The 26,022-nt window shown below is 41.7% G+C and overlaps 1 protein-coding gene across 1 annotated transcript in view; it reads left to right on the forward strand.

The window, feature by feature from the left end:
• Positions 1 to 25,769, forward strand: part of SLC9A9 (solute carrier family 9 member A9) — a 413,235-nt gene extending 387,466 nt beyond the window's left edge. The window contains exons 15-16 of the mRNA XM_025208443.1: positions 22,156 to 22,261; positions 25,334 to 25,769. Of these exons, the coding sequence (XP_025064228.1) occupies positions 22,156 to 22,261; positions 25,334 to 25,555 (328 nt within the window). The 3' untranslated portion in view covers positions 25,556 to 25,769. The remainder of the gene's footprint in view (positions 1 to 22,155; positions 22,262 to 25,333) is intronic.
• The last annotated feature ends 253 nt before the right edge of the window (positions 25,770 to 26,022 follow it).

Here is a 26,022-nt window from a genome sequence, read left to right on the forward strand (position 1 = left end):
GAGAAAAATAATAGAGCTTTTCTAGCTGACCTTCTCTCCTCCTCTGGTCTTACTGTTGCCATCTCACAATATGAACCCTCACCTGTTTGCATCCAGGGAAGACAGTTTTGCCAAACTTCCACTTGTTTGAAAATCAAAAACTGTCCAATAAAGTCTATGAATAGAAAGCAATATAGGATGACAATGTGACATTGGTAGGAGTGAACATATTATCTGGGATCTGTGAGCTTGATTTCTATGATAGACCCAAAGTATACTTTTCTGAGGCTGCCAGCTGCTATGGATGGAACCTGAACAAAATACAGTTCAGCAGAGCATGAATTTGAGGATTGCAAAGATTGCAAACAAATTGTCTTGGATTACTTAGCAATGAGAATGGATCTGAACTGTAGAGTCAAATAGAAACAGGCTCTACCTGACAGAGGTAGCATTGTATTAGTGCAGGGCTGTCAAATTCATCAGGCTGTGCAGGTAAAATGAGTAGCATGGGGCCAGTCCATAGGCCAGATTAGACCCACAGACCAGCCCTGCACAACCTGTGCAGCACGCACCCTGGACTGGCTCCACACGCCACCTGCAGCCAAATGAAATGGGCTGAACTCAGTCTACAAAACTGTGGAACAAGAAATCATCCATAGATTGGATTGTATTAAGTATGATCTCAACCAAGATTATGGATTCTTATCCCATTACCTAGACTAACTTTTATCACCCTTGAATCCTTCAGTGGGTTAACTGCTTTGTTTATCCTCTTTGATCTCTTCATCCATTTCCCTCTGCCTCAACAGTGCCCCCTCCTCTTATCCCTTTCTCCTCCTTTCCCCCCTTTAAATCTTTTGTATTTAAATTGCTTTATTTTTTTTGTATTATTACCCTTTGTTCTCTGCAAGTCCACACATAGCATCTGATGAGGTAAACTGTTGCCTGTCACCCTGCCCTGCCTTCTGCCTAACTTCACACTAATGCTACTAGCTAGCTCTCTCAAGATAAAATAAGATCAGATCAGATTCTCCTTTCAAATAAATCTATGATGTCTGAGGAGCTGCCTGTGATCAAGCTTTGATGTGCATCAATTACTGCTCACTTCATGGTCTACAGAATGCATTTACTGTGCTCACATCGATAAGGCTAGCATGATACTGCCCTTTGAGAGGTGCCCTGCTAGACATTTATCTATTCTATATGTTTACACTGACTAGAAGACCCCCTTTACACTGCCAAGGAAATATATGGGCATCTGTGTAAAGGACAAACTGGTCTAATGTTCAAAGAGGAAAAATCCCAACATGAAAATGCAAGATCAAGCGTAAGTGAAGCAAAACATCCTGGGAAAACATAATTGTAATGGCTTGTGAATTTCATAGGCATAAAGGACATGTATTTGATGACCCTGAACACTGGAGGTCTTTATTTAGCCAGATGATTACAAGCTGAACAAAGACTATTTTTTATACTCAACTCTGACATGGGTGATGGCCTCAAGTGATAAAAGAGTAGTAGTTCCATCGCCATGCCAGGTCAGCCACTGGCCTTTCCTGCAAGGCTGCTAGCAATAGGACCTGTTAATAATACTCAAGACAAATAAATCTGTGGCTAAAGAGGCTTTCAGTATTTTACAGACAGATGATTGTTACTCTCTTCATAGGCAGGAGCCAAGTGCCAAGAAAGGTTAAATGACTTGTACAAGGTCACAGTCTCAGTCGGTACGAAACTTGAGAATCCAGACTTCTTAGTTTCTCCTTTCAAATAAATCTATGAAGCCTAGTAGCTTTTGAGTGGCAAATGTGTCCATCTGCAACTAGTATGAGACCACTATCTCCTTTAACTCAAGCCATCAAAAAGATGTCAGGTATAATACATCTCAAATACTACTAGCCTGGGATTGTATTAGACAAACCACACATAAATGGTCTTGTAGCTCATTGCCTCACTCCTTGAACTATCAGACCCTCAGAAATCTGTAAGAGAACAGACTGTTTACAGTAATATGGAAACTGAATATAATCAGTGAACAAAAACTCTAGCACGTCGCCCATATTCTCAGCCAACTAGGAAACTTAGTTTCACCTCTTGCTAGGCAGTAACAGTAGTCATTAACTTGACTGTTAAGAAGCCTGTATTTTAAGGGTCACGGATTCATTTTAGGCTTCCTTTAAAAACACTTTTCTGGAATTGTGTGTCATTTAATACTGCTGATTATTGATTAATTTTTCATTATTCATTTTGCTGGCAGCCTGAGAAGTGATATCATTAGTGACAGAAATCTCTGATGTCATAGTCCTATGTTTGAGCAGACTGTAAAAATATTAATAAAGTATAAACTGGTAAGGGTTATGCTGGGCAGACAAAATGCCTTATTTTGTCAACCTTAATCAGATATATAGGGATCATAAAAGTGTTTGCAATAAAAACGTATGTTTAAGTGGCATGACAGATTCATATGCAAAGTATAATGGTTTGTGCCTTTTTATTTGCAAGTAATAAATACCATTAACCTACAAAAACCTGCATGAATTAATTCAAGAGTCAGAGCAAAGAGTTCTGTGCATGAGGATGAACTCGGGACTCTGATCCCTAGAAGTCAAGGGCAGAATTCTGTTTCATTTTACATGACAAAACGGTGGTTTATCAGAAGCATAACTGCCATTTTCCTACTCGCCAGGCAGGGTAGACATGTTGTAAGCATGTTCAGTAGGTCACACGATAGCCAGACGGGTGTGCAGCTCTGTACACATGTACTTAAGCTTAAGTCCTGACATTGTTCTCTAGCAAAAAACAGAAAAGGAGAAAAGGGTACAGGGGGGCTCCTATGTTTCAGCCCCAGTGACTGAAGGATTAAAAAGCTCACCCAAGATGCAGGAGACCCATATTTTAAGTTCTGCTTAGAGAAAGCATGAACCTGCCTTGCTCCAACTTTCCAGCACAGTGCTCCAACAACCTGCTACAGGTTAGGAATTACCCAGCACCCTCTTCTTCTGAAGCTGAACCACTGCAGCTTGCATTTAATAGTTAATGGCCAAAGATCAGTGGGGAAGAGTCTGTGCCATCAAAAGCAATGGCCCAGGCTAGAACCCAGAGTCAGCTCCTGCTTAGGGCAACAGCCATCTCACCAAGCCACAGACTTGTTCTGGTCTTCCTAGCTCCACATCTTGACTACCTGTGGGGTGGTGGGGGTCAGTTTCTGGAAGAGAGCAGGGACTGAGCAGTTCAGTGAACTGGAAAACATTGAACAGTCATTTTTATCAGACGGCTGTTAGATTGGCTCTCCTCCTTCCTGTAGGTCTACAAAGGTATGTGAAAGGCATCCATTCATGCCAATAAGAGTGGTAGGTGAACATAAATACCATGAAACATGGTGTTATTCAAACATTTTTAAACCATCACAAACTGGGTTCCTTTCCAGGTTTGACTGAAGACACAGGACAGTTCTGATTGTTTCCCAATCAGTTTGGTAATTCTCCCAGACACACAAGGTCCATTCACATCCTCTAATATGTATACACAAAACCATTGTCAATACTTGGATATTGAAGAAAATAATAATCATTTAGGAATCTAAATACAAATTATGCCACTTTTAAGAACAAGCAGGCTCAAAGCTCACATCAGCTGAACTCTTGCAATAATGAAACAACAGTATATAATCATGACAAATTGAAGGTTTAATTTAAGAGAGAGAAATTACAGAATGATTCATTACCTTCTTTTCCTGTCCCTTCTTTTTCAGTAGCTAGCAGGCTAGCTGTGGCAGCTAATGTCAGACTTCTAGCATTATTCCATTTCTTTCACACCCACACGCAAACAAATGCATGTGATGCAAGGGGGGGAAGTAGTCTTTTTAAACTGATAATATAATCTTATCATGAGGTACTGCTTAATTCACCTTCTAGAAATTTGATTTAATGAAAAGGATATAATCAGGTCACACTTGTTCGTGCCAGTGCCATTTTTCAGAGGTTTTAATAGAAAGTGCATCTTGCCATCTTCTCAACAGATTTAGGATTAAGCTATTTGAGTTTGCCAATTGCAAAAAGAGTAACGAATAAAGTGAATTTAGAGCCTCTTTAACAGATGTTGATATTAAAGGAGCTTTGCATTCACACTGCATAGCTTTGTCAATATAGTTTTTTATATTTTCACTAAACTCGCCCTGTTTATGGATTTTATTTCCCATTCAAAAGCAAAGTATAACCACAGTGTAAACCTCTCCCCCCCTGTTTTTTTCCCCTTCTGGTGGATAAAAGTAATGAAACTTGTTAATAATTAATACTGTTGGCCATATTGGCTTTTATTAAGAAATTCTGAGTGTTCTGCCATTTTTTAAATTAGGCTATTTATTTATTTATCCCTGGATTTGGTGAGTATTATGATGTTTATTATGGATTTGGGAGTCAGTTTGGAACCCACTGTTGAGAATCTTGACCATTTCTTACAAAAGCATTATATTTACACTCCTCAGAAAGATAATAGCTTGAATACTAATGTCATGATGGAAGCAAGGAAAGGATACTAAATTCTAATTCTGCCATTACCATGTGGATGGGCTGTTGTATTTCCCATTCCTTACTACAGAAATATTAATATGGCATATGGCTTACTTCACAGACATGCTCTGAAGTTTATCATTTGTAAATTGCTTTGATAATCATGTGAAATGCACAAGATGTTGAAAGTATGGTTATATCTTACACATGTTTTTATAGGAAAAACTAATTTCTGCTGCCTTCTGGTTTACATAGTACCCCCTTCATCACCACTGTGTCTGAAAGCAATATATAAATACCATATACTTTATTATATATAGTTGAAAATGTCCAAAGTATAGATTGCATTGTAACTAGAGACTGTACAAATCAGTTTGAATAAAACGAGATTTAAAAAATCAGACACAAACATCATCAGCAAAGCTAACCACACTTCATCACGCATCATCAGATGTATGACAAATAGATCCAAGAAAGTGATACTTCCCCTCTATGTGGCATTGGTCAGACTGCAGTTGGAGTACTGTGTCCAGTTTTGGATGCCATACTTCTAGAAGGATGTTGATAGACTCGAGAGGCTCCAGAGGAGGGCCACTCATATGGTTAGGGGCTTACAGGACAAGTCCTATGACGAGAGACTGAGGGACCTGGACTTTTTCAGCCTCCGCAAGAGAAGGCTGAGAGGTGATCTTGTGGCTGCCTACAAATTCATTAGGGGGACGCAGCAAGGGATCATAGATGCTCTGTTCATCAGGGCACCTCTTGGGGTAACAAGGAACAATGGTCACAAACTGATAGACAGCAGATTTAGACTAGATATCAGGAAAAACTTCTTCACAGTAAGGCTGGCCAAAATTTGGAATTTTCCTGCCCAGGGCAGGGGGTCAGACGCAATGAATTGTTGAGGTCCCTTCTGACCCTAGCATCTATGAATCTAAATAAAAATCCTAACTTTGTTGAAGTTTGAACACTTTTAGTAAACTTTACCCCTATTACTTTTGTTTTGCACATATATTTGTGCTTCAGACCTCTAACTAAAAGTATAATGGACCTGATATACTGATATAATTTCACTTTTCTCCCATATAGTTACTCTTGCACTGGTTTCCTGAAAAAGAAGAAATATGTGTGTATGTCAGACCTCTTGTGGAATTATAGGAAACATTTTGTAAGGTGTCAACTAGTACTTGGTAGGATCCAGACTTTTCTAGGGTCCATCAGCTTTGCACCTAAAAAATTCTGAGGCAAATTAAACCTGCATGCTGATGTCCAAATTGCAGTTCATGTATTATTCTATTTTTTGTCCTCCCACGCTTTAGGAAGGTTTACTGGGATGTAAAGGTAGCATTATTAATATGAAAAGTTGCCAGTTATGATATAGTTTTTATTAAGAAGCAGGGTTTTGCATTATGTTCTGATAACAGTATTCTCCTCTAGTTGTTCACTTACCACTAGGGCCATTTGACAGGGATTCTTTTACCTCTAGCTCTTGCACTCCCTGCTTTTTGTAGCTGCACTAATACATCATGAATAGAGAGGTAATTACTGATATAGTTGGGCCCTGGCGCAGTTGATTAAAAAAAAAAATCTATCAAAACTGTTTTCCAACAAAAAAAATAATAGAATAGAGCACGGAATTTCAATTAAACTTTACGTGAAAAATTCTGAGTTTTCATTGAAAAGTAAACATCCAAACCCACTCATGCTCCTCTTTTCTTCTATAAACATCTCCTAAGAGGCACCACTGCCAAGAATTTTTATAATGCTCTTCAGGGCCAACAGACCATGGTGATCATAGAAAAGTAGAGCTGGAAGGGACCTCAGAAAGTCATTTAGTCCAACCCTCTGTACTTCAGGCAGGATCACCCTGTGTAAAATATCCCAGTCATATGTGTGTTTAACATGCTCTGAAAAACTTAGAAGGCTAAGGATTCTACAACCTCTCCAGGTAGCCTGTTCCAACACTTAATACTCACCCCTCATTATGTGAAACTTCTTCCTGCTCTCCAACCTGAATTTTGCTTACTTCAATTTAAGACCATTGCTTCTTGTCCTGTCTCCTGAAGCCAAAAGAAAATAGTCTACCTACAACTTCTTTCTAACCACTCTTCAGGTATTTGAGGACTGTTATCAAATCCTTCCTCAGTCTTTTCAATCTTAAACTAAATAATTCTAGTTCTTTCTGCCTTTCCACATAAATAAAATTTCTCAAAACATCTAATCATTTTTGTTGTTCTCTACTGGACTCTAAGTTGTCCCTAACTTTCTTGAAGTGAGGTGCCCAAAACTAGACAGCACTCACAACTGGCCACAGATGGACAGAAGGAAAAGAAAAATAGCATTGAAAAATCATGCTAAATATGCTAAATAATCATGCTAAATCATGTTAAACATGATACATTTTCAAGTTCAGTGGCAATCCTATTGGGGGAAAGCAACAAATATGCCTAGCACTTCTCTGTCATTTCCAGTTTCAAAAGACTTTTCAGATGTTAATTAATTCACAGTTTAAGTTAAAGGCACAAAAGGGACCATTAAATGGTCCAGTTTTATTTTCTGTGCATCATAACAAGCCATTAATTTCATCTAGATACTCCAACAAAGTTATTTAGGTAAATGTGATATCTTTTATTAGACCAACTAAATATTTGGAAAAATTATTCTTTGCAAGTTTTTGGGCACAAACACCCTTCTTCAGGCATAGGCAGAGTCTGCTGGTGTTATCTATATACTGCTGCATTAAGCCAAAAAAATGTTCGCTAAACCATATATTCTAGGAAGGCATCGAATCCTGATTTTAAAACATCAAGAGAAAAACATCTATCAATTACCTCTGTAGTTTGTTCCAGTAAGTAATTGATCTCACTGTTAATAATATATACCTTATTTCCAGTTTGAATGTAGACACATTCAACTTTAACTTCCAGGTATTGCTTCTTATTCTATCTTCCTTCACTAGATTAACAAGCATTTTACCATAGTATCTTGTATTTTCCCTTGTGAAGATACTTGTACACTGTAATTAAGTCACAGCTTTATTTTCCTTTTCAAGAGGCTAAACAAATTGATCCCTAAATCTCCTGCTGCAAGGCGTTTTTTTTCTGCCCTCGAATCATTTTTGTGGCTCTTTTCTGCATCCTCTCCAATTTCTTTCAAAATCCTTTTTAAAATGTGGACGGTGGAACTTATTCCAGCAAAGTATTATTCCAGCATTGTTCTGATCAATGGCATATACACAGGTAAAATCACTCCTTTCTCCTAGTTACTCCTGCTCACTTTATGAATCCAAGGATCCCATTAGCCCTTTTTTTTGTCTCATCATCACAGAGAGAACTTATATTGAGTTGCTTGTTGCCTAACTCCTTTTTAGTCGCTACTTTTCAAGGTACAGACTCCTATTCTTTAGATGTGGCCTGCATTCTTTGTTCCAGCATGTATCACTTTGCATTTGGCTGTATTAAAAGGTATTTTACTTGTATGGGCCTACCTTACCAAGTGATCCAAGTTGGTCTGCTTCACTGCCCTGTCCTCATTACTGTATACCACAATGTCAATCTTTGTAACCCACACATTTTGTTTATCCATATAGATCATTGTTTAAAATGTTTAATACCATTGGGCATTACACCTTTGGAACCCTACTCAAAACACCCATATTCAATGATGCCCTACTAACAAGTACAATTTCTGGTCTGCCAGTTAACTAATTCTTATCCGTTTAACATAAACAGTATTGATACTGTATAGTGCAATTTTTAATCAGGATGTCATGCCATATGAAACCAAGTGCTTTACAAACTCTATTATATCTACATAATTATGTTAATCAACCAAACTTGTAATCTCATCCAAAAATTAAATTAGGTTTGTTTGATAAAATGTATTTCCTATAAAACCACGTTCTATATTTTTATCAACAGTCGTGTATAATGGCAGGTGAATGTTATTATCACTACTTTATTGTGAAGAATATAGCTGGTTTGCTGAAAGCCACAAAGGAAGACAGCATAAAAGCCCAGAGGCATAACAAGCTGGGTTTGCACCCTTGGCAACCCCTACTGAAAAGTGGGGACATCTTACTTGCTCCGGGGACTGCCCTGGAAGTCTTATTTGCTGCTGTGGCAGGGTCTGCCTGCCCCAGTTATTACCATTACAGCAGCAGCACAGGGTCCATGTACCCAGCTGCTGCTGCAACAGCAATGGTGTAGGGCTGCCGCTGTTGCCATGGGGTGGGCTCACCAGGGAGCTGTCATTCTAGCATCACCTACTAAGTGGGCACCAGGGACTGGTGCCACACTTACCTACCCCACATTGTCCTGGTGCAAAAGCCAGGAGTAGGACTCAAGAATGCCTCTTCCAGGATCTCTAATCAGGCTCCTAGATCACTTACTACAGTAAACCTACTGTGCAAAACACAAGACATCAAGACCTTGCAAGATACCAACACCCATGATAGTAAACTAGCAGTAATGTTTGTGCTTCTGGCAAACAAAATCTTAAGCCTGTATTACTAAAATATTAAAAAGTGCACAAACAACCAGGTTCACATGAAGAGATATGAAAATAATATGAATGGCTCTGCCATCACACTGGTTGCTTTCCTTATTCATTTGTCGTATCCAGTTCTCCCTTCATATATCATCTTTAGATCGTAAAATATTTAGGACAAAACTATATATAATTATTTATACAATATATGATTCTTATATACAAGCACATGCATGTGTGCACACACAGATATATAAAATGTTCCTCGCGTTGTCCATTTTTATGATTTTTCACAAATCCAGAGATTGTTCATTGGACATGGTGGTATTTTTTTCACGTTTCTTTCTCACTCTTATAGTAGACTTGACTTTGGCCTTTCATTTGGCTAGTCCAGTGTCATTGGTTAGGTCTGTATTACTCAAGTCGATATTTTGATTTAATTTTCTCTATATTGGCATGTTAAAGAAAATTCAAGGAGTACCTAAAGCCATAACTGCAGTGCCAGGCTGGCATGGGAGCATTTCTTAAAAGTAAAAAATATACTCTTCTTTGATGCTTCCTGGTTCTTTTTTAAAGGGGCATGAAGGATTTATTATACATCAGAGGAATGTAAAAGATTACCATTGGCCCAATAAATAACGGAGTGCTATTGTCACCTAACACATGGATTATTAATTACCATGCAGTGACCTAGCAGTATTGCTCTATGCTGCAGTGCAGGAAACCCCCACGTGACTCAGTGATGGGAATCAATCTTTAACTCCCAATCCAGCAAGGCCACCATGAAGGCTGCACTCATTAGTTGGCATGCAAGGAATGTTTTACTCTGTGTAGCTTCTGGCCAACAGAGTAGCAGCTTTATGGGAAACAAACTGAGTAAACCAATCCTTAGTCAAAAGAATGATGGCTGCACCAGTGTCTATGTTAGCAAGCCAGTTCTACAGAATATTGTTACCAAGTTTTCCCAGGATACTAGCAGTTCACTTGCTGGGATTCACTTTTTTTTCCCCAGCCTGTATAATTAACAGGATTAATATCCTATACCTATTTGCTTTCCAAGGAACTGCCCAGTGTTCCTTGGACACTCCTGGTCCTTTGGGAAGACATGTTTCAGTTCCCTGCCCCTGCGCTGCTGTGTTCTGATTCATCCAGATCCTGCCCCACCCATGTAATTAAGGAACGAAAAAATGAGATCAACTCTTTCTGGGCATAAGTAAATGCAGCTAAGATGCAAGAGACCTCTTCTTCATCCTGGGAACCCTGTGCCAGAAACAATTATAGGCTAAAGGCTCTGAATGTGTGCTTTCATGGAGGGAAATCACAACACAAAATCCATGCTTTGCATTTTCTGTTTGCATCAGGCTTTGATGCTGTGCAGGCCTGAAAGGGGAAGGAATGTGTCTAACCATTTCCCTTCTTCATGCAAGAGAGATTGGGAAAAGAGTGCATCTGCAAAAGGAAGAGTCCCTTCCCAAGATCCTCCTGGGGTGGTAAAGATGCCCATGCTCAGGGCTGGAGCTAAATGTTACAATCTAACCCAGCAGTGCCTGACCTTTTCAGCCTGCAAACTGGATGAGCAGTCCCAGGTGCATCCAAAAGGCCAGATCCCATCATGGCCTGATACAGCACATGGTGCTGACCCAGTCAGGGCCTGATGCAGCTGCATGGAAACAGCCTGGCCAAGTTCCAATGCAGCCACGATGAAGCCATGTAGGAATGGGACCCAAGGCCAGATCTCACACTGCTGAATAAAGCCTGGCCCAATCCAGCCATGTGGGAACAGAGCCCAGTCCCTACATGCAGGTCTGGCCTGGCTAGGGCCAATCTAGTCCCATGGGTCATGGAAACTGGCAACTGGCCAAATCTCTGGACCCATGGAGAGACCCAAAGGCTGGATTACATGACTCTGCAGGCTGAATCTGGCCCATGGACTGAGGGATTGAGCACCACACATCAAATTCAACAGATCTACAGGCAGACATGGGGATTGTTATAGCAAAGTCCCAGAATGACGGCTATAAAACCTGTGAAATGCCTCTACCCAAACGGGAACTGGTAATTGGATGGAGTTATGATGCTTCATGGTTGGGGGACGTGATGGAAGGGCATTGAAAACACAAATCTGAATCAGAACATTCAAACTAAAGCCTCCCAAACTTGGGAGTCTGAAATCTGGATCACAGTTTAAATCATCTCAGATGTGAAGGTATAGAGATCTGGCCCGGACAGGGAAGGTTCAAGCTCCAAACTTGGGATTTGAAAGCAGATCTAAAACATGGGTTCTAGTTTTAAGGGAGGAGGGGGAAAAACCATGGCCTTAGGGATTATATGATTTCCTAAATGAAATCACATTCATCAAACAGCTACACTTGGTCATATGCACTGTATAGGGTTTTTGTATTACAAATAACCTGAGACTGGAATCCCAAACAGCAACAAAACAGTGAAATGAAAAATCCTCATGCTCATTCATGCTGCACTGTACTTTTCCCCATCTGTATTTTGGCCCCATGCCACTCTTGGTACATGTGCGCAGTGTATTGCACCAATAAACAGAAGGGAATGATGCCAAATTAAAACAAAAATATCTTTCACAGTCTCCGCTCTCAAAATCCATCATTACAAACATAATGAACTGTGAGGTAGGCAGGCATTAAGCATCAACTTAAACCCTTTGAAACTGATGCCTATCTAATACCTACAACATCTCTAGTAACATATTGAAATATTCCATTAAAAAAGTTTACCAAAGCATTTTACAACTTTAATCAAACGCATTACAAGGTTTTACCATGCTATGCCAGATCCATCTATTATCCTCCAGCAGTGACAATAGCTGATATGTCAAGTACCAAAACGCTGGCTTGCATCCATAGATGCTTCTCAAGCAAATCCCGGGACGTCATTCTCCCCCTGTACTCGGCCTTAGTGAGGCCGCAGCTGGAGTACTGTGTCCAGTTTTGGGCTCCACAATTCAAAAAGGATGTGGAGAAGCTTGAGAGAGTCCAGAGAAGAGCCACACGCATGATCAGAGGTCAGGGAAGCAGACCCTACGATGACAGGCTGAGAGCCCTGGGGCTCTTTAGCCTGAAAAAGCGCAGGCTCAGGGGTGATCTGATGGCCACCTACAAGTTTATCAGGGGTGACCACCAGCATCTGGGGGAACATTTGTTCACCAGAGCACCCCAAGGGATGACGAGGTCGAATGGTCACAAACTACTTCAAGATTGTTTCAGGCTGGACATAAGGAAGAACTTCTTTACTGTCCGAGCCCCCAAGGTCTGGAACAGCCTGCCACCGGAGGTGGTTCAAGCGCCTTCATTGAACACCTTCAAGATGAAACTGGATGCTTATCTTGCTGGGATCCTATGACCCCAGCTGACTTCCTGCCCTTTGGGCGGGGGGCTAGACTCAATGATCTTCCGAGGTCCCTTCCAGCCCTGATGTCTATGAAATCTATGAAAGTATAGACTGGGGGTGGAAGGGCAGAAACATGGACTCTCAGAAAAAAACACAGTGAATGTGCAGTGCTGTACCCAGCAGGAACAGAACCTTTCCCCACCCCTGCAGGTGGCTTGAAGGATGAAATCTGACAGCCCCTGTTACTTTGTCTTGCACAGCTACAGGTACTGCTATGTTACTGGGATCCTGTCGCTGTTCCTCAAAAATCATGCTGCAGTATTTGGCCTAACGATCTTGTAAGGCAGTGAATGCCACAGCTTGTCATGGGACACACACTGTATAAAGCCATGTCACCTTTTAGTTGCTCTAAAATGAAATGCCTCGTCACTTCACTATCTCCATGTTCTCCTGCCGTAGGACATTTTAAAGGGAAAGACTAAGCTTTTGCAGTGGCATTCATAATTTAAAATACTGCAGATTTGCCCATTAGGTTGTCTTTAAATCTTTTATCTAGGCTAAATCATCCTATTTTTACAGTTACTTATCCTGCCACACTCCTAACTCAAAAAAGACAACTGACTAAAGGCATCCTGGCATTTTCTCCTACGTGGCTCTCAGACCTTCCCTAGCCACACATTCTCTTCAAGCCAGTCTAATGGCCTTTTCTAATATTATATGAACAAATACTAATGGAAGTTCATTCTTCTTCTGTGTTAGATACATCAAGATACTTATACATCTTACCATCCATGAAGGCATATTGTCATCCTCATTTGTAGCTAAATTACCTACTTCTCCATCATGTCAGTAGGCCCCTGATTGGTCTCAAAATTTCTCTGAATGGAGAGGTTTCATCCAGGAAATAATGTCTTTAGACGTTTCAAGTAGATATTTTCTTATCCACTTCAGTGAGCTTGCTACTAAAGACCCATGTACTCCCCCTATCCCTGTTTTTTTGCATGATACATATTAAGAAGTAAACCACCTTCTGGGTAGTAAACCAGTTATCTGTCAGGAGCTGCAAGAGTCTATCTGTATCCTTTCACCTCTTCTAAGTTTCTTCAATGTGTCCAGTTACAAAAAAAAAATAAACAAAATTAAAAAATCACTTTTTTTTTTTTAAGATTATAGCTTTCATGAATACTATAATCTGTTCATTTCTTTCTTATTCTGACATTGGATCTTGTCTTGGTCTAGATGCCATACTGGAGTAGATATTCACCTGGGATAAAGTTAATTAAAAATGCATTTTTCATTAACAAGGCTTGTCAAACACAGTCCCCTCTCTCCAGCTATTCAGCTCAGCCTACACAGAAAGACAGACCAAGAAACAGTATCTTACAATCAGTTCCTTTTCCTATCTTACAAGGAACAGAGCATCAGTTACCTGAGGATGACTTCAATACATCTTCACTAAAGCGGTTTATTTTATGCCTCAGATGTGCCAAGTTCATATTATGAAAAACACCACAAGAATTTACCTTTCCCTATTAAACTGTCCCTTAAACAGAAAACACATGGACTTGATGAAAGGGGGCATTTGTTACTAAGACTGAAAACTGCAACAAAGATCAGAGTCTCACTCTAAGTCAGGGGTGTTAAACTCATCTGGCCTTGCAGGCTGAATTGAGAGGCACACTGCTGGCATGCAGTCTGGATCAGACCCGCACACCAGCCCCGTGCCAGATCTATGCAGGGTCACACCCTGGACCAGTTCTGTGTGCTCCCTACAGCATACGGACCAGCTCCAGCCCCACACACCACATGTAGCACCTGCGGGTCTCAGCCCCACATGTAGCATACAGTGCATGGGGCCAATCCAGGGCATGAAAGGCACCAGGTGTGAAGGGTGGGTCTAGGACATGCACTTGATGTGGCGCCCATGACAGACAGCCCCTGCATGCTGGATCTGGGGGGCCTGTCTAAGGACCTGATTCAGACAGACACTGGACACAGCACACAGGACCCATATGGCGTGGGTACCATATGCAAAACATACCCCAGACTGGCTCCCCATGCTGCATGTAGCATGCGGGCCAGTCCATGACCCACAGGCAGCACTGCAGGCTGGATCATCAGATTCTGCAGGCCATATCTTTAACAAACCTGCTCTAATGGAAACATAAGAGTGGCCCTTCACTATGCCATTGGTATAATGTATACCACAGCCCTGGAAGGCTTCCCAGTTCTCTACTATGCAGATCATTATGCTTAACTCAAAAGTCTCACCCTCCTTTGGTTCTCATGAGCCTCATAAAAATACCTGTCTACTGTCTGGAAGGTTAAATTGCCTGGTCACAGTGCCCTGCCTCTCTCAGCTACTCTAAACAGATAACTCCCCCTCCTCTAAAGAAAATGTCTTGATACATGAGAAAATATCATCCTGCCCTGCCAGTACCAGAAGGGAGGCTTTCACAAAAACCTTCCTTTCCCCTTCTAGGGCACATCACATCTGCCATGCATGTATTTAACCCTCTTAAGACATCACATGAGAGCCTCACCAGCTCAGTTGTGTACACAAACTTATGGAAAAGTAACCAAATGATCCCACCCAGCTGTTGGCAACAAGTCAGCCAGATGCAGGCTCTTAGCCAGATGCTCAACACAAAGCATTTGGCTTGCCAGGGATGCTCGCTTTCGTTAGCTCTCAAACTTTCACACACACACACACACACACACACACACACACTTAAAATTGAATTGCTTGCTCTGTAGCCCTCCATATAACATAAATCAAAATCACTTGCCTTGTCAAATTGACAATTTAAGGAGGAACTGAAGATCACTCCTACTTATTAAGGAAATCACATTTCTGAACCTGTAGGGATGATTTTTTCCCTTTGCATCTCCCTTACTAGTGCTTCCTCACTGATACAACAGAAAAACACCACGCTGTTATCCCAGCTTTGTGACAAAGTCATTAAATTCCACTTTAAATAAAAATACAAATGAGAGAGACACTAAAATAAAAATCTTGCAAACCAGAAGAAACCTTGAGACTGCACAAAGCACAGCCAAGCTTCCAGGAATGTTGACACTTACTTTCTGGGATTTATGCCTCAGCCATAAATTTCATCCTGTAATGGAGCGATGTCTTGAATATTAAATGCTACACCATTAACAAATGGATATTTATGGCACAGCTTGCTTTTGCCATAGAAAAGGATTCTTCAGAAAATGACTGAATATGTGTTTGAATGGTATAACAAAGTTTCACACTTTATAGGATATTTCAATAGCAAGTACTGCATAGGACGATAATTTATTTGCCTTTGGGGAATGTCTGTTTGCCTTGAGACACAGTGCCACCACTGTTTGATAAAGGAAAAAAGTGAAGCACTATGGGCCAGAAACAGAATTTTGTAGGGCCTTAAGGGACCTGCTAGATAGATAATTCAAAACTGCAGTGGCCTTTTCTAGCTTAGAAGATTTTGCTGTTGTACACAAAATATAAATTACCTTTCCTTTACAGTCTGCAGTCATTACTATGCTGCACATCACATCTACCTCGCACTAGGACTAGAACTCAGACCCTCTGCAGAACAAGAATCGTCTGTAACTCTTAGCAACAGAGCTGGTCAAAAATTCTCTCGTGGAAGTCTCCCATCAAAAAATGCTGATGTGCTGAAATTGAGGCATTGCATGGGATCATACTATGTTAACGTAAACATTGTTACAGGAAAGCATTTTAACAGTGCATTTTTGATAGTGTTGGAATAGTTTCTTGCACTCTATCATTTTGACTTGTTATTTTAATTTAAAATTCATAACAATAAGGTTTAAATGAAACATTTGACCCCATCAAATGGGGGTTTTGTTTGGGGTTTGGATTCTTGTTTAGTAAAACATTTAGGTTCTTTTTTCATCCCAAACTGAGATGAAACAAATTTCAAGACCTCAAAACTTCCTGTGGGCTGGAAATTCTGAATATTGACCAGTTTCAAACAATCTTGGTTAACAGATTAGAACATCACATAAGAATTGCTATTTACTGGGTCAGACCATAGGTTCATCTTGCCCACTGTCCTGTGTCAAGCTTGGCAGAGAATGGATCCTGAAAGACAGAGTGAACTGAGTATGACCAGGGCTTTTTTTACACTGTTCCTCTCTCACTTGCAGCCTCCAGCATTTAAGATCTGGGAAATTCTGATTCAGGGGCAGTATGCCTAACACCCATGCTTGGTAGCTACTGATGCCCCCTTGAGTTTGTCCAATCCCTTTTTGAATCTGGCTAAACTGTCAGTTTTCACAACATCTGGTGGCAATGAATTCTACATTTCAATTACACACTAAGAACTTCCTTTTGTTAATTTTAAACTTACTACCTACTAATTTCATTTTGTGATCTCTAGTTCTTGTGAAAGAGAGTAAATGATAAATCCCTATTTACTTTCTCTTTGCCATTTAGCATGGCATGTCTCGGCATGGCTGGTAGATTATTGCTGGTGGATTATTGGCACGGCTGGTAGAGTCACGTCTTATTAAGATTGCCTGACGTTTCTCATTACAAAACTTGCTTTAACTCAGGTCCCCTCTATATGTGCAGGTAAAAGCATGAATGGAACTAATGCAAGATCTACACATGCAAGGCAGGAGGCACTATTGTAGGATCACATATTAGGTCCAACTGCGCCATACTGCTGGTACAAGCGGGAGTCTGATCCTGGGGGCTCCCAGCCATGGGGGCCTCCCGCAGCCAGGGCTAAGACACCCCACAAATGAAAGGGCTCCTCGTCCTGACTGCACCTCATGTGTAGCCGGGACCAAGAGTCCTGCAACTACATGTGAGGCACGGTCAGAACCAGAAACCCTCTCAGTTACCGGGCTCTTGGTCACAGCTATGTGCGAGACACAGCAGGGGCCAAGAGCTCCATCAGTTGCAGGGTCTTTCAGTTCCCACTGTGAGTAAGGAGCCAGAACATGAGTCCTGTGTGGGCTAAGGATTTCATACCTCCCCCACGCCCCCTTTGGAGTCACAGCCACTGTGATCCCCAGGGCTTGGGGTTTTCATTCTGGGCAAGATGTACCCCTGTGCCTGAAAGCCCTGTCAGCTGATGGGGCTCCCAGTCACAGGAGAGACCCTGCTACACATGCAAATTAAAGCTCAATAGGAACCAGCTATAAAGTTAGTCCACATTTTTTAAGTCTAACTTTATAGCTGGTTGGAGCTTTTTATCATGTAATAGCTACTTTGCACATGTAGCTGGTCTGCAGATAACTGTGCAACTAACCAATTAATTGCGCAATACCTGTAATGCATAGAAGGGGCCTAATAGTTTTACTATATTGGCATCAGCTAATTTTCAGAAGTGCTGAAAAATCCATCGTTCCATTCAACAACTTGTGTGTGTTGCCTTAAAGAGACAATGCTCTTGGCCACTTCGTACTTCTGATGTTTTTCTTGCAGCTTAGACAGAAAACACAGTTGTAGGTAGGCGGCCATTGATCCTCTGGATCATATTGGACACATAAGCAGTCTAGTCAGATGCCTTATGAATCCATTTGTGGCTGGCAAGCCCAATTCAAGAGTGACACAGCTTGTTACAAGTTTCACGGATCTGTATGTTGTCTGAGTTGGAGTCCAAGTTTACAGCACTCTGCATTCTTCTTTCTTGCTTTGCTTCCATCCTCCGAATCAAAGCCACTTCATGCTGAGCTGCATCCAATGACAGATGTTGCTTCCAGATGGAATGGGATTCTGTGTGCTCCTCCCAGCTTTCTTTGTTGTTGTTGTTGAATACCTTCATATAATTTTTGCACACATCATGGTACCACCAGAGAGGGCAACTCCACTTTCTAAAGCAGTCTCAAATCTTACTATACAAAATATCCTTGGGGATATGGTCTCCTCCCATTGACCCGATAAGGCCAATCCATCACAACCTCCTCTTCTTGATAGTGATTTTGAAGAGTGTCAGTCCTGAGTGCTCCTGGGTTTGGTATTTTGTCTTCCCACTTTATTTTCAGGATCTTATGGTGACATCTCATATGGAAGCTGTTCAGTCTCTTGAGGTGCCTCTCATACGTAGTCTATGTTTTTGAGCCGTACAGCAGGGATGACGGCACACAAGTCTCATAGATTTGCATCTTCACCTAACTGGTGGTTGGCTGTTATCCCATGTATGTTTCTGTAATAGCCTGAAGAATAATGTGAATTGCTGAGAAGTCAAGCCTGCCCATCTTTGTACTTCTTGAAACAAACCAAAAGCAGCAAGTTCTGAAATTTCACTGTAAACATGATCTCATAAGGTTCATGTTTTCTAGATGAAAGTGGTCTGGAACAGCTTTGATAAACAAACTTCTATTATTTTCTGAGGCTGATTCATCATTACCCATTTACTAATTCAGTATGTTGCCCTGCATGCAAGGCCACATAATTTCCAGCTAATTTATCATGCTTGCATCTGTTCTCTAATTTATAGAGTAATGCAGTGCTCCGATAACATCAGAAACCACTTTAACCTGGATTTTAACTCATTATATTATATTATATTATGGAATAGTATTCCTACTTTTATTACTGCCTTTTGGTATGCTGAAATTGTATTCAAATTTTTGGTTTAAGGACAATTTCTTTATAATGATCACAAGGGATCTGGGTTTTTCATTTGCTGCAGAAAAATACTGATTTTCTCATTTGAAGGAGAAAAATGTGGATTTTTCCTCTTCAAGAGAAAACCATGGGAAACGGCGGGTTTTTCCTTGTAGGCTGGCAGACTTCCAGCTTGCAAGGAATTGCTTGGGGCTGGCAGGGAGTGGGGAGAGGGCAACTGGAGGCAGGAGGCACCACGTGCATCTACACGTGCACATGCATGTGGCCATACAGCTATGCAGGGTGGTGGGAGAAGCCCCAGCAGCTTGATGCAGGTAAGCCTATGGTGGGTGGTGGTGGGAGGGCTGGGGCTTTGGGACTGTGTGGGGAAGCATGCGAGAGAGAGGAGTGTGTGCGTGGGTGGGTGGGGGGCAGTGCCTGCCAATGCTGGGGGAAGGTGTCCAGGCACAGGGGCTACAGCAGGGCAGGGGGGAGGCACCTGTCCCTCCAGCAAGGGTAGGGGCAGAGAGCCCTTCAGGGGCAGCAGAAAGCTGCGTGGCCAGGCCAGCAGCACCAGGGACAGTGCCTGTGCTTGCAGAAGCGGAGCAGCCGAGAGACGCTGCCCCAGGTAAGGGGGGCATAGCCAGGCCACCTGGAACAGCACAGGAACCCCAGCTCAGGGTGGGAGTGCTATACTCCCTTCTTCCTCCCTTCAATCCCTGCTAGGACAGGACTTGCTCTGCCACCGTCCACATGAGTCAGAACTGCCACAGCTGCCACTCTAGACCGGGCAGGATGGAGCCAGCTGGGGGGGCAGGGGGTTGGAGATCAGCAGTGAGAGGTACCAGCAGTGCTGGGGGGGTACTGTGGCTTGGGAGTGCAGGGCACTGGGGAGGCGGGGGTCTGTGGGTCAGGCATGCAGGGTAGCAGTAGGGCCAGCAGGCTGCGAGTCAGGAATGACAGGCATCAGCAGGGATGGGGGGCTATGGGTTGAGAGTAAGGGGCACCAGCATGGCCCGGGAAGTGAGAGTGATTGAACTGATTGTGGGTTGGGAGTGAGGGCACTGGCAGGGCTAGGGGGCTGTGGCTTGGGACAGAGGGGCAACAGCATAGACAGTGGCAGGGCATCAGCATATCACAGCTCCTGAGCACCACAAAGCAGTGGCGGGGGGAGGGGCTGACAGCCACAGCAGGACCTACGTTCTGATGACAGAAGGGGGAGCTTTGATTTTTCATGATAAAAAAGAAAACTAAAATCAAACACCAAAATATATAGGTGTTTAGATTTTATTATAATGATTGAGGCACTGGTAGGCTTCCAAATTGCTTTAAGATTGTATATCAGTAAAACATGGTGTTAAATTGATATCTTTATACAGTGACGTTTTATTTTAAATAGCAGAAAAATGCAGATTGGGGGGTTTTAAATGAGGGATTTTATCAGAGAATTTGCAATTTTTAAACAGAGAATACTAGGATCCCTAATGATCACCAGTAGCTATAGATACAACTGCATATAAATAAATATCTACAAAACAATGAAACATCTGTCTAAGTTTCCACCAAGTTAATGGGAACCTGTCCATTGTCTTTATGAAGAAGTAGACTGAGCAAATGCAGTAGGACATCTACTTATATTGTTGCTAATCCATTTTAAACTTCTTGTCCTCTCCTACAAAGTCCTACGGATTTATCCTCAACCTTCTCCTTTAACGTGTCACCCTAATCACCCTTCCTCAGTGATGATAGCCTCAAAAACATCATTTATCTGTTTCACCCACAAATTTTCTCCCTAGCATTCGTCCCTATTCTGGTCTGCCAGGTACCTCTTCATTCATATTCCTAAAGTTCTGGATCAGTCATGTGCCTCGGAAGCAAGTCAATAAAATTAATGTTTGGGCTGTTTTTCCCACAAATCCCAGACCTTCCTTCCTTCCTTTGAGCTTCCAGGTGTGTCTTTATTTTCCATTTCTTATCATCTTGAAATCAGAGCTGGACACCTTTCTGGCAGATATGGCTTTGTCAAAAGACAAAGTAATTGGGCTCAATACAGGGGTAATTGGATGAAATTGTACAGGAGGTTAGACCAAATAATCTAATGGTCTTTCCTAGCATTGAAATCTACAGTTGAAATCAGTAGGGTTACCTTATTTAGTTTATAAATTCTTCACAGTGTGAACTGCCTCTGCTTTGTGAGAGTATGGAACACCTGGTAGGCACTGAAAGAGTTAACCTAAAGACTCATTAACACTTTTATGACACTTATGAAATTCTTAGGTCTTTGTTAGTTTTACATTTGTTGCTTTTATTTTCCTTCCTTTTCTAGAGGCTTTAATGAAAGAAAATAGCCAGCAATCAATAAGAGGAAATTTGTTCAGCAGAGAAAATAGCCTAAAACTGGCTTCCAGTTGAACAGTCAAAATTATATTGCTAGTGAAAGTAGCAAAGAAGATAAGTCAACTTGAACTGCTCTTGGGAGAATCGTTATTGACAGATATGAGGATGATATAATTGCTAAAGATGAGCAGATTTTTCTTTTATCTCGATAAAGCACTTTTGGATGAAAAGATTGGAAAGACAGGTGCAAGACAATAGCATAAGTCTGTTACCAACTTATTTACATAACATATAAAGAAGCATTGATGTATGAAGAGTAAAATGAATATATTGAATACTGAAAATAAAGCATTACAGAGAACAACTTATGCATACTTCCTAGCCATAAAACAGCTTAGTATTTGATTAAATATATTTGCCTGTTGAAGGGAGACACTGATTTTATAAAAAGCTGAGTGTGCATTTTTAAGGAAACAGAAAATTATCTCTTTTATGCAAAGTTACCCATACAGCTGCATCTTAAAATGTTTTGCATATAATTGTGTAAGGGATATAATTTCATAGCAGTGGAGACATTAGATGAATATGCTCAACATGGAAATCTTGTTGTACATATTTTATCTTTCAGTACCTTCTGGTATTATGCATCCCCTGGCATTTCTATTTGAGCTGCTATGGTGCCATATTTGACAGGCTTTGATCATCAAATGGTTTTTTGGAGTTTAGTCTACATGGGATATTGACTGATCAGATAGATGAATGGGTGGGTAAAGACATGACATTTCCTTTGTTTCCTTTTAACTAGATTATACTCATATTTTTTTCTTTTTAATTAAAAAAATGCCCATTTTAATAGAACTGCCTGCTACCATCAATGTGCTTATCAAAGATGCTCCTTAACAGACTTCACAGATATCTGAAACCTATTTTAACCCATGCCGGTCCACCTCTTACAACAACGTTACCAGAATGGTGTAATCCTGTTGCCAGGCTACTGACTAGCCCAAGAGCATACGGAGTAAGTACATTAATTAAGCTTGCTGAATGGCCATTAGGGCTTGATCTAAAGCCCATTGTAGTTAAACAAATGCCCTGCATCAATTCTAGTGGGCTTTGGATCTGGATCGTTCACAGTGCTGGGAACCAGGTGATTGTTTCATGGTCGAACAAACTTTAGTTCAAGTGCCCCTGTCGCTATTTTGAAGCATGGGTACGCCGATGCACAAAACTACAACATTTCAATTAAAGCAGCTCTCAGGACTGCTCTAATTAAAGCACCACCCTGCCCACCCCCAGAGCACTTGTGTCTTCAACGATGTGTCCGTAAGGAACAAGGCAGCATCCTGTAGCACCCTGCAGTATGTAACCAGAGCTAGCACCCTCTGTCTTCACACAGCACAGCCTTGTGCTATATAAGGATATCCCCAAAAGATATTTATATTCCTGATTCTCAAAGTCAATAGTATTTACTGTATTCTTTCAAATATAAGATGCCCTTGAATTTAAGACAAGCCTAATTATTTTACTCTTGATATAGAGAAAAAAGGAAACATGAAATACATATGTGTAGATAGAGTTTATTTTTACTTAAATTTAAGGCAGACCATTTTTGGAAGAAACATTTTGTTATAATAAGGGTGCAGACAAATACAGGCAGTCCTCAGACTTACAACACAATTGGTTCCTGAAAACCACATCTTAAGTCGAAATGTTGTAACTCGGAACCAATTTTCTCATAAGAAACAATGTTATAAATGGGGAATTGATTCCTGAATCAAGGCCCGAAACCCTATTTTCACCAGAAATACCCCAGAATTTTGTACTCAATCAATTATAGATTAGTAATATAGCTACATTAATGTATTTATATTGTAAATAGCAATCATATTGATTTGGAAGGATTTCTTTGAGGTGACTTTGCTGGATTTTTTAAGGTCTCTTGGTTGGACTTTTTGAAGGGTTCTTGGCTGGAGTCTTCTCAGGAGTCTTGTCTGCTTTCTTAAAGAAAGTGTCCAAGGAAGTTTGGATAGATGTTCTCCAGGGAGATGGGTGACATCTCCAGGGAGATGGTGTGGCATCACATCAGATCAAGCATTGTAAAGTCAAAACTGATGTCAGAAAGTTGAAACAGGGTGTCAATTTATAAACGTTGTAAGTGCAAAATGTTGTAACTCAAAACGTTGTAAGTTGAGAACTGCCTGTATAGTGATTGAACCATTCCAAGAACACCACTGATTGGGATCCATTTCACAACTGCCCCTCAGTAGGGTGCCAGGCTCATTTGGGGTAGGAGCATGATGGAGGGTAGAAGGGTTACCAGATGTTAGGGGCGGGGGCTGGGTAAACCCCTACTTATGGTTCCCAGAAGGATCTGGGTGCTCTGTGGTTGTCCCCACCCCCCCAGGAACTCCACTGCTTTTCAACCTCTGCCCTGAAATCTGTGTAACCAATTCCACTGCCTGTGCTGCAAGTCCCAGGCTCATTGGGGTATTTGGGGCAGGAGAGGTGAGAGTGGAAGGCTTGCCAAGTGCTGGAAGGCTGTAGTGCCCTGCTTATGGTGTTTGAGGGTCTGCATGTTCTGCCCCACCCTCAAAATCCCTGCTTTTTTGCCTGTACTGGAAAGCATTTTGCCCATTTCATTTCCCTGCAGGACCCTGTGCTGCAAGGTCCCAGATTCACTGGGGAGCGGGGGTGTTCTAGGGGCTCCCCCAAGAACTCCAGGGTTTTCCAACCCCTGCCCTGAAAGCCATTTCATCCATTCCACTTTCTTCCACAGACTGTTCTGTAGGCCCCAGGCTCATCTGTGGGGGGAAGAATGGCAGGTTAGTCAAGTTCTGGGGGTGCTGTGTGGCCCCCTGCTTGTGGCACCCAGGGGCAGGGGGATGTGGTGCCCAGGGTCCATAGCAAGGAGCTGATGGACATGGTGACTTTCCAAGGGCTGGAAAAGCTGGGGAGTTCTTGGGGACCCCCTAGGAACCACAAGCAGGGGACCACACATGTGGCCATACACACAGAACCTGGCAATCCCTCCAGTGCCACTACCCCCCTGCCTGAGACCACGCAGCAAAGGGTCCTGCAGGGAAATGACATTGACAAAATGCTTTCCAGGGCAAGCAAAAAAGCAGAGATCTTGGGTAGGGGTGGGATGGCCAGAGCATGTACCCTCTGCCCCCCAGCAGAGGGTGATTCAGCCCCCCACAGCACCTGACTACCCTTTCACTCCCACCCCATGCCCCAAATGAATCTGGAAAGTCAGCACGGAAGTAAAAATGACTAAATAGCTTTCAGGGCAGGGATTGAAAAGCTGTAGAGTTCTTGTGGGGCCTTCAGAGTACCCAGCACCCCAGGAACCATGACCAGGGTGATGACAGAGTCCCCCTTTCTTCCCACTGCACCGAATGATCCTGGAACCCCTGTCCAGGGTCCCTAGCAGGGAAGTAAAACTAACACAGAGACTTTCCACTTCCCTCCCCTTGCAGACTGTGGGTGCCCTAGGCAGTTGAGCCCCGGCTGCATTCCAAAGCAGTCTTTGCCCTGCATGTATTTGGAGGGGGAGGGAGGAACAAGAAGTGGTGCAGTCTGACCAAACACTAGGCATAAAGTGCTCTATGCCCTCCTATAACAGCACGCTGGTTCACAGAGAATCAGCTCAAAATAGTGCTTGATTTTCCCAGTGTGCTTTTAAAATGTTCCAAGAAGTTAAGGCCGTCTGAATTAGCCTGAACATGTAGGTTTTAGGGTTTAAAATTGTATTTAGAATTTTCTAGGACTTACACCTGCCCAGGCCCCAAATGTCTTAAATTTAAATGAATATGTTATTTATCTAAATCCTTTTTAACAGCTGGTTTCCAATAGTACCTGAAAGCAGGATGTGGCAGGCAGTCACGTTCTTCAAACTTATTAATATAAATCATCAAGATGAGGTCATTATGACAAATGAATCATTGAAGCATCTGGTATGAATCAACTCCACAAAAGTTAATAAGAACATAAACCATCAGGTCCATTACTAGTTTAAGTTGGAATAGAAAAGCTGTTTCAAGAATCCTCTTTACCAACCAGAGATATTTTTGCTTTTTAAAACACCCAGGATCAGCTGAAGGATGACGACATGGACTGCATCGTAAATAATGATGAACTGACTGTGAATTATGATGCCGGAGCACCTGCCCCAGTGCCAGCACAGGACCAAATAGACTCACCCCAGACTCCAGGCAAAGAAAACATTCATGAAGGAGACCTTGGATTAGGAGGATATGAACTCCAGCTTGAATACACTCCAGGTCAATCCCAGTTGACTTCTTTGGCATGAATAATATAAATGTAACCACAAGAAATGCAAGGAAAACAGAGGAGTACAAGCCAAATATATTAGGCAAGAGAGAGAATAGAAAATGTATTAAAAAGGGATAAATTGAAGAAAATCAAAAAACTTTGTCAATTGTATCCCATGTTGCCTGAAGGAAGGCGAGTTTATCATCATCTATCCATATTATACGGCTACATTTTTTTTTTTTTTTTATAAAGCAGCAATTTTCATTAATGAAACTGTGGGCACTGTCCGTCTCTTACAGGGGCATTACTGGTACACTTACTGTCTCACATGACACTTATTTGTACCATTCACCTCTCAAACATACATATATAGACTTTACAATATAATTATTTCTCTTACTTAATTCAATAGGTAGGAAGAGCTATTTCCTGTTCAGATCATCATAGACTATTTTATATTTGCTCTATCTTGAGGCAGGTGATGAGTGGTGGGTTTGTTTGGGG

The sequence above is a fragment of the Alligator sinensis genome, unplaced genomic scaffold (genome assembly GCF_000455745.1).
Source record: "Alligator sinensis unplaced genomic scaffold, ASM45574v1 scaffold846_1, whole genome shotgun sequence".
In the NCBI taxonomy this organism is placed as follows: domain Eukaryota; kingdom Metazoa; phylum Chordata; order Crocodylia; family Alligatoridae; genus Alligator; species Alligator sinensis.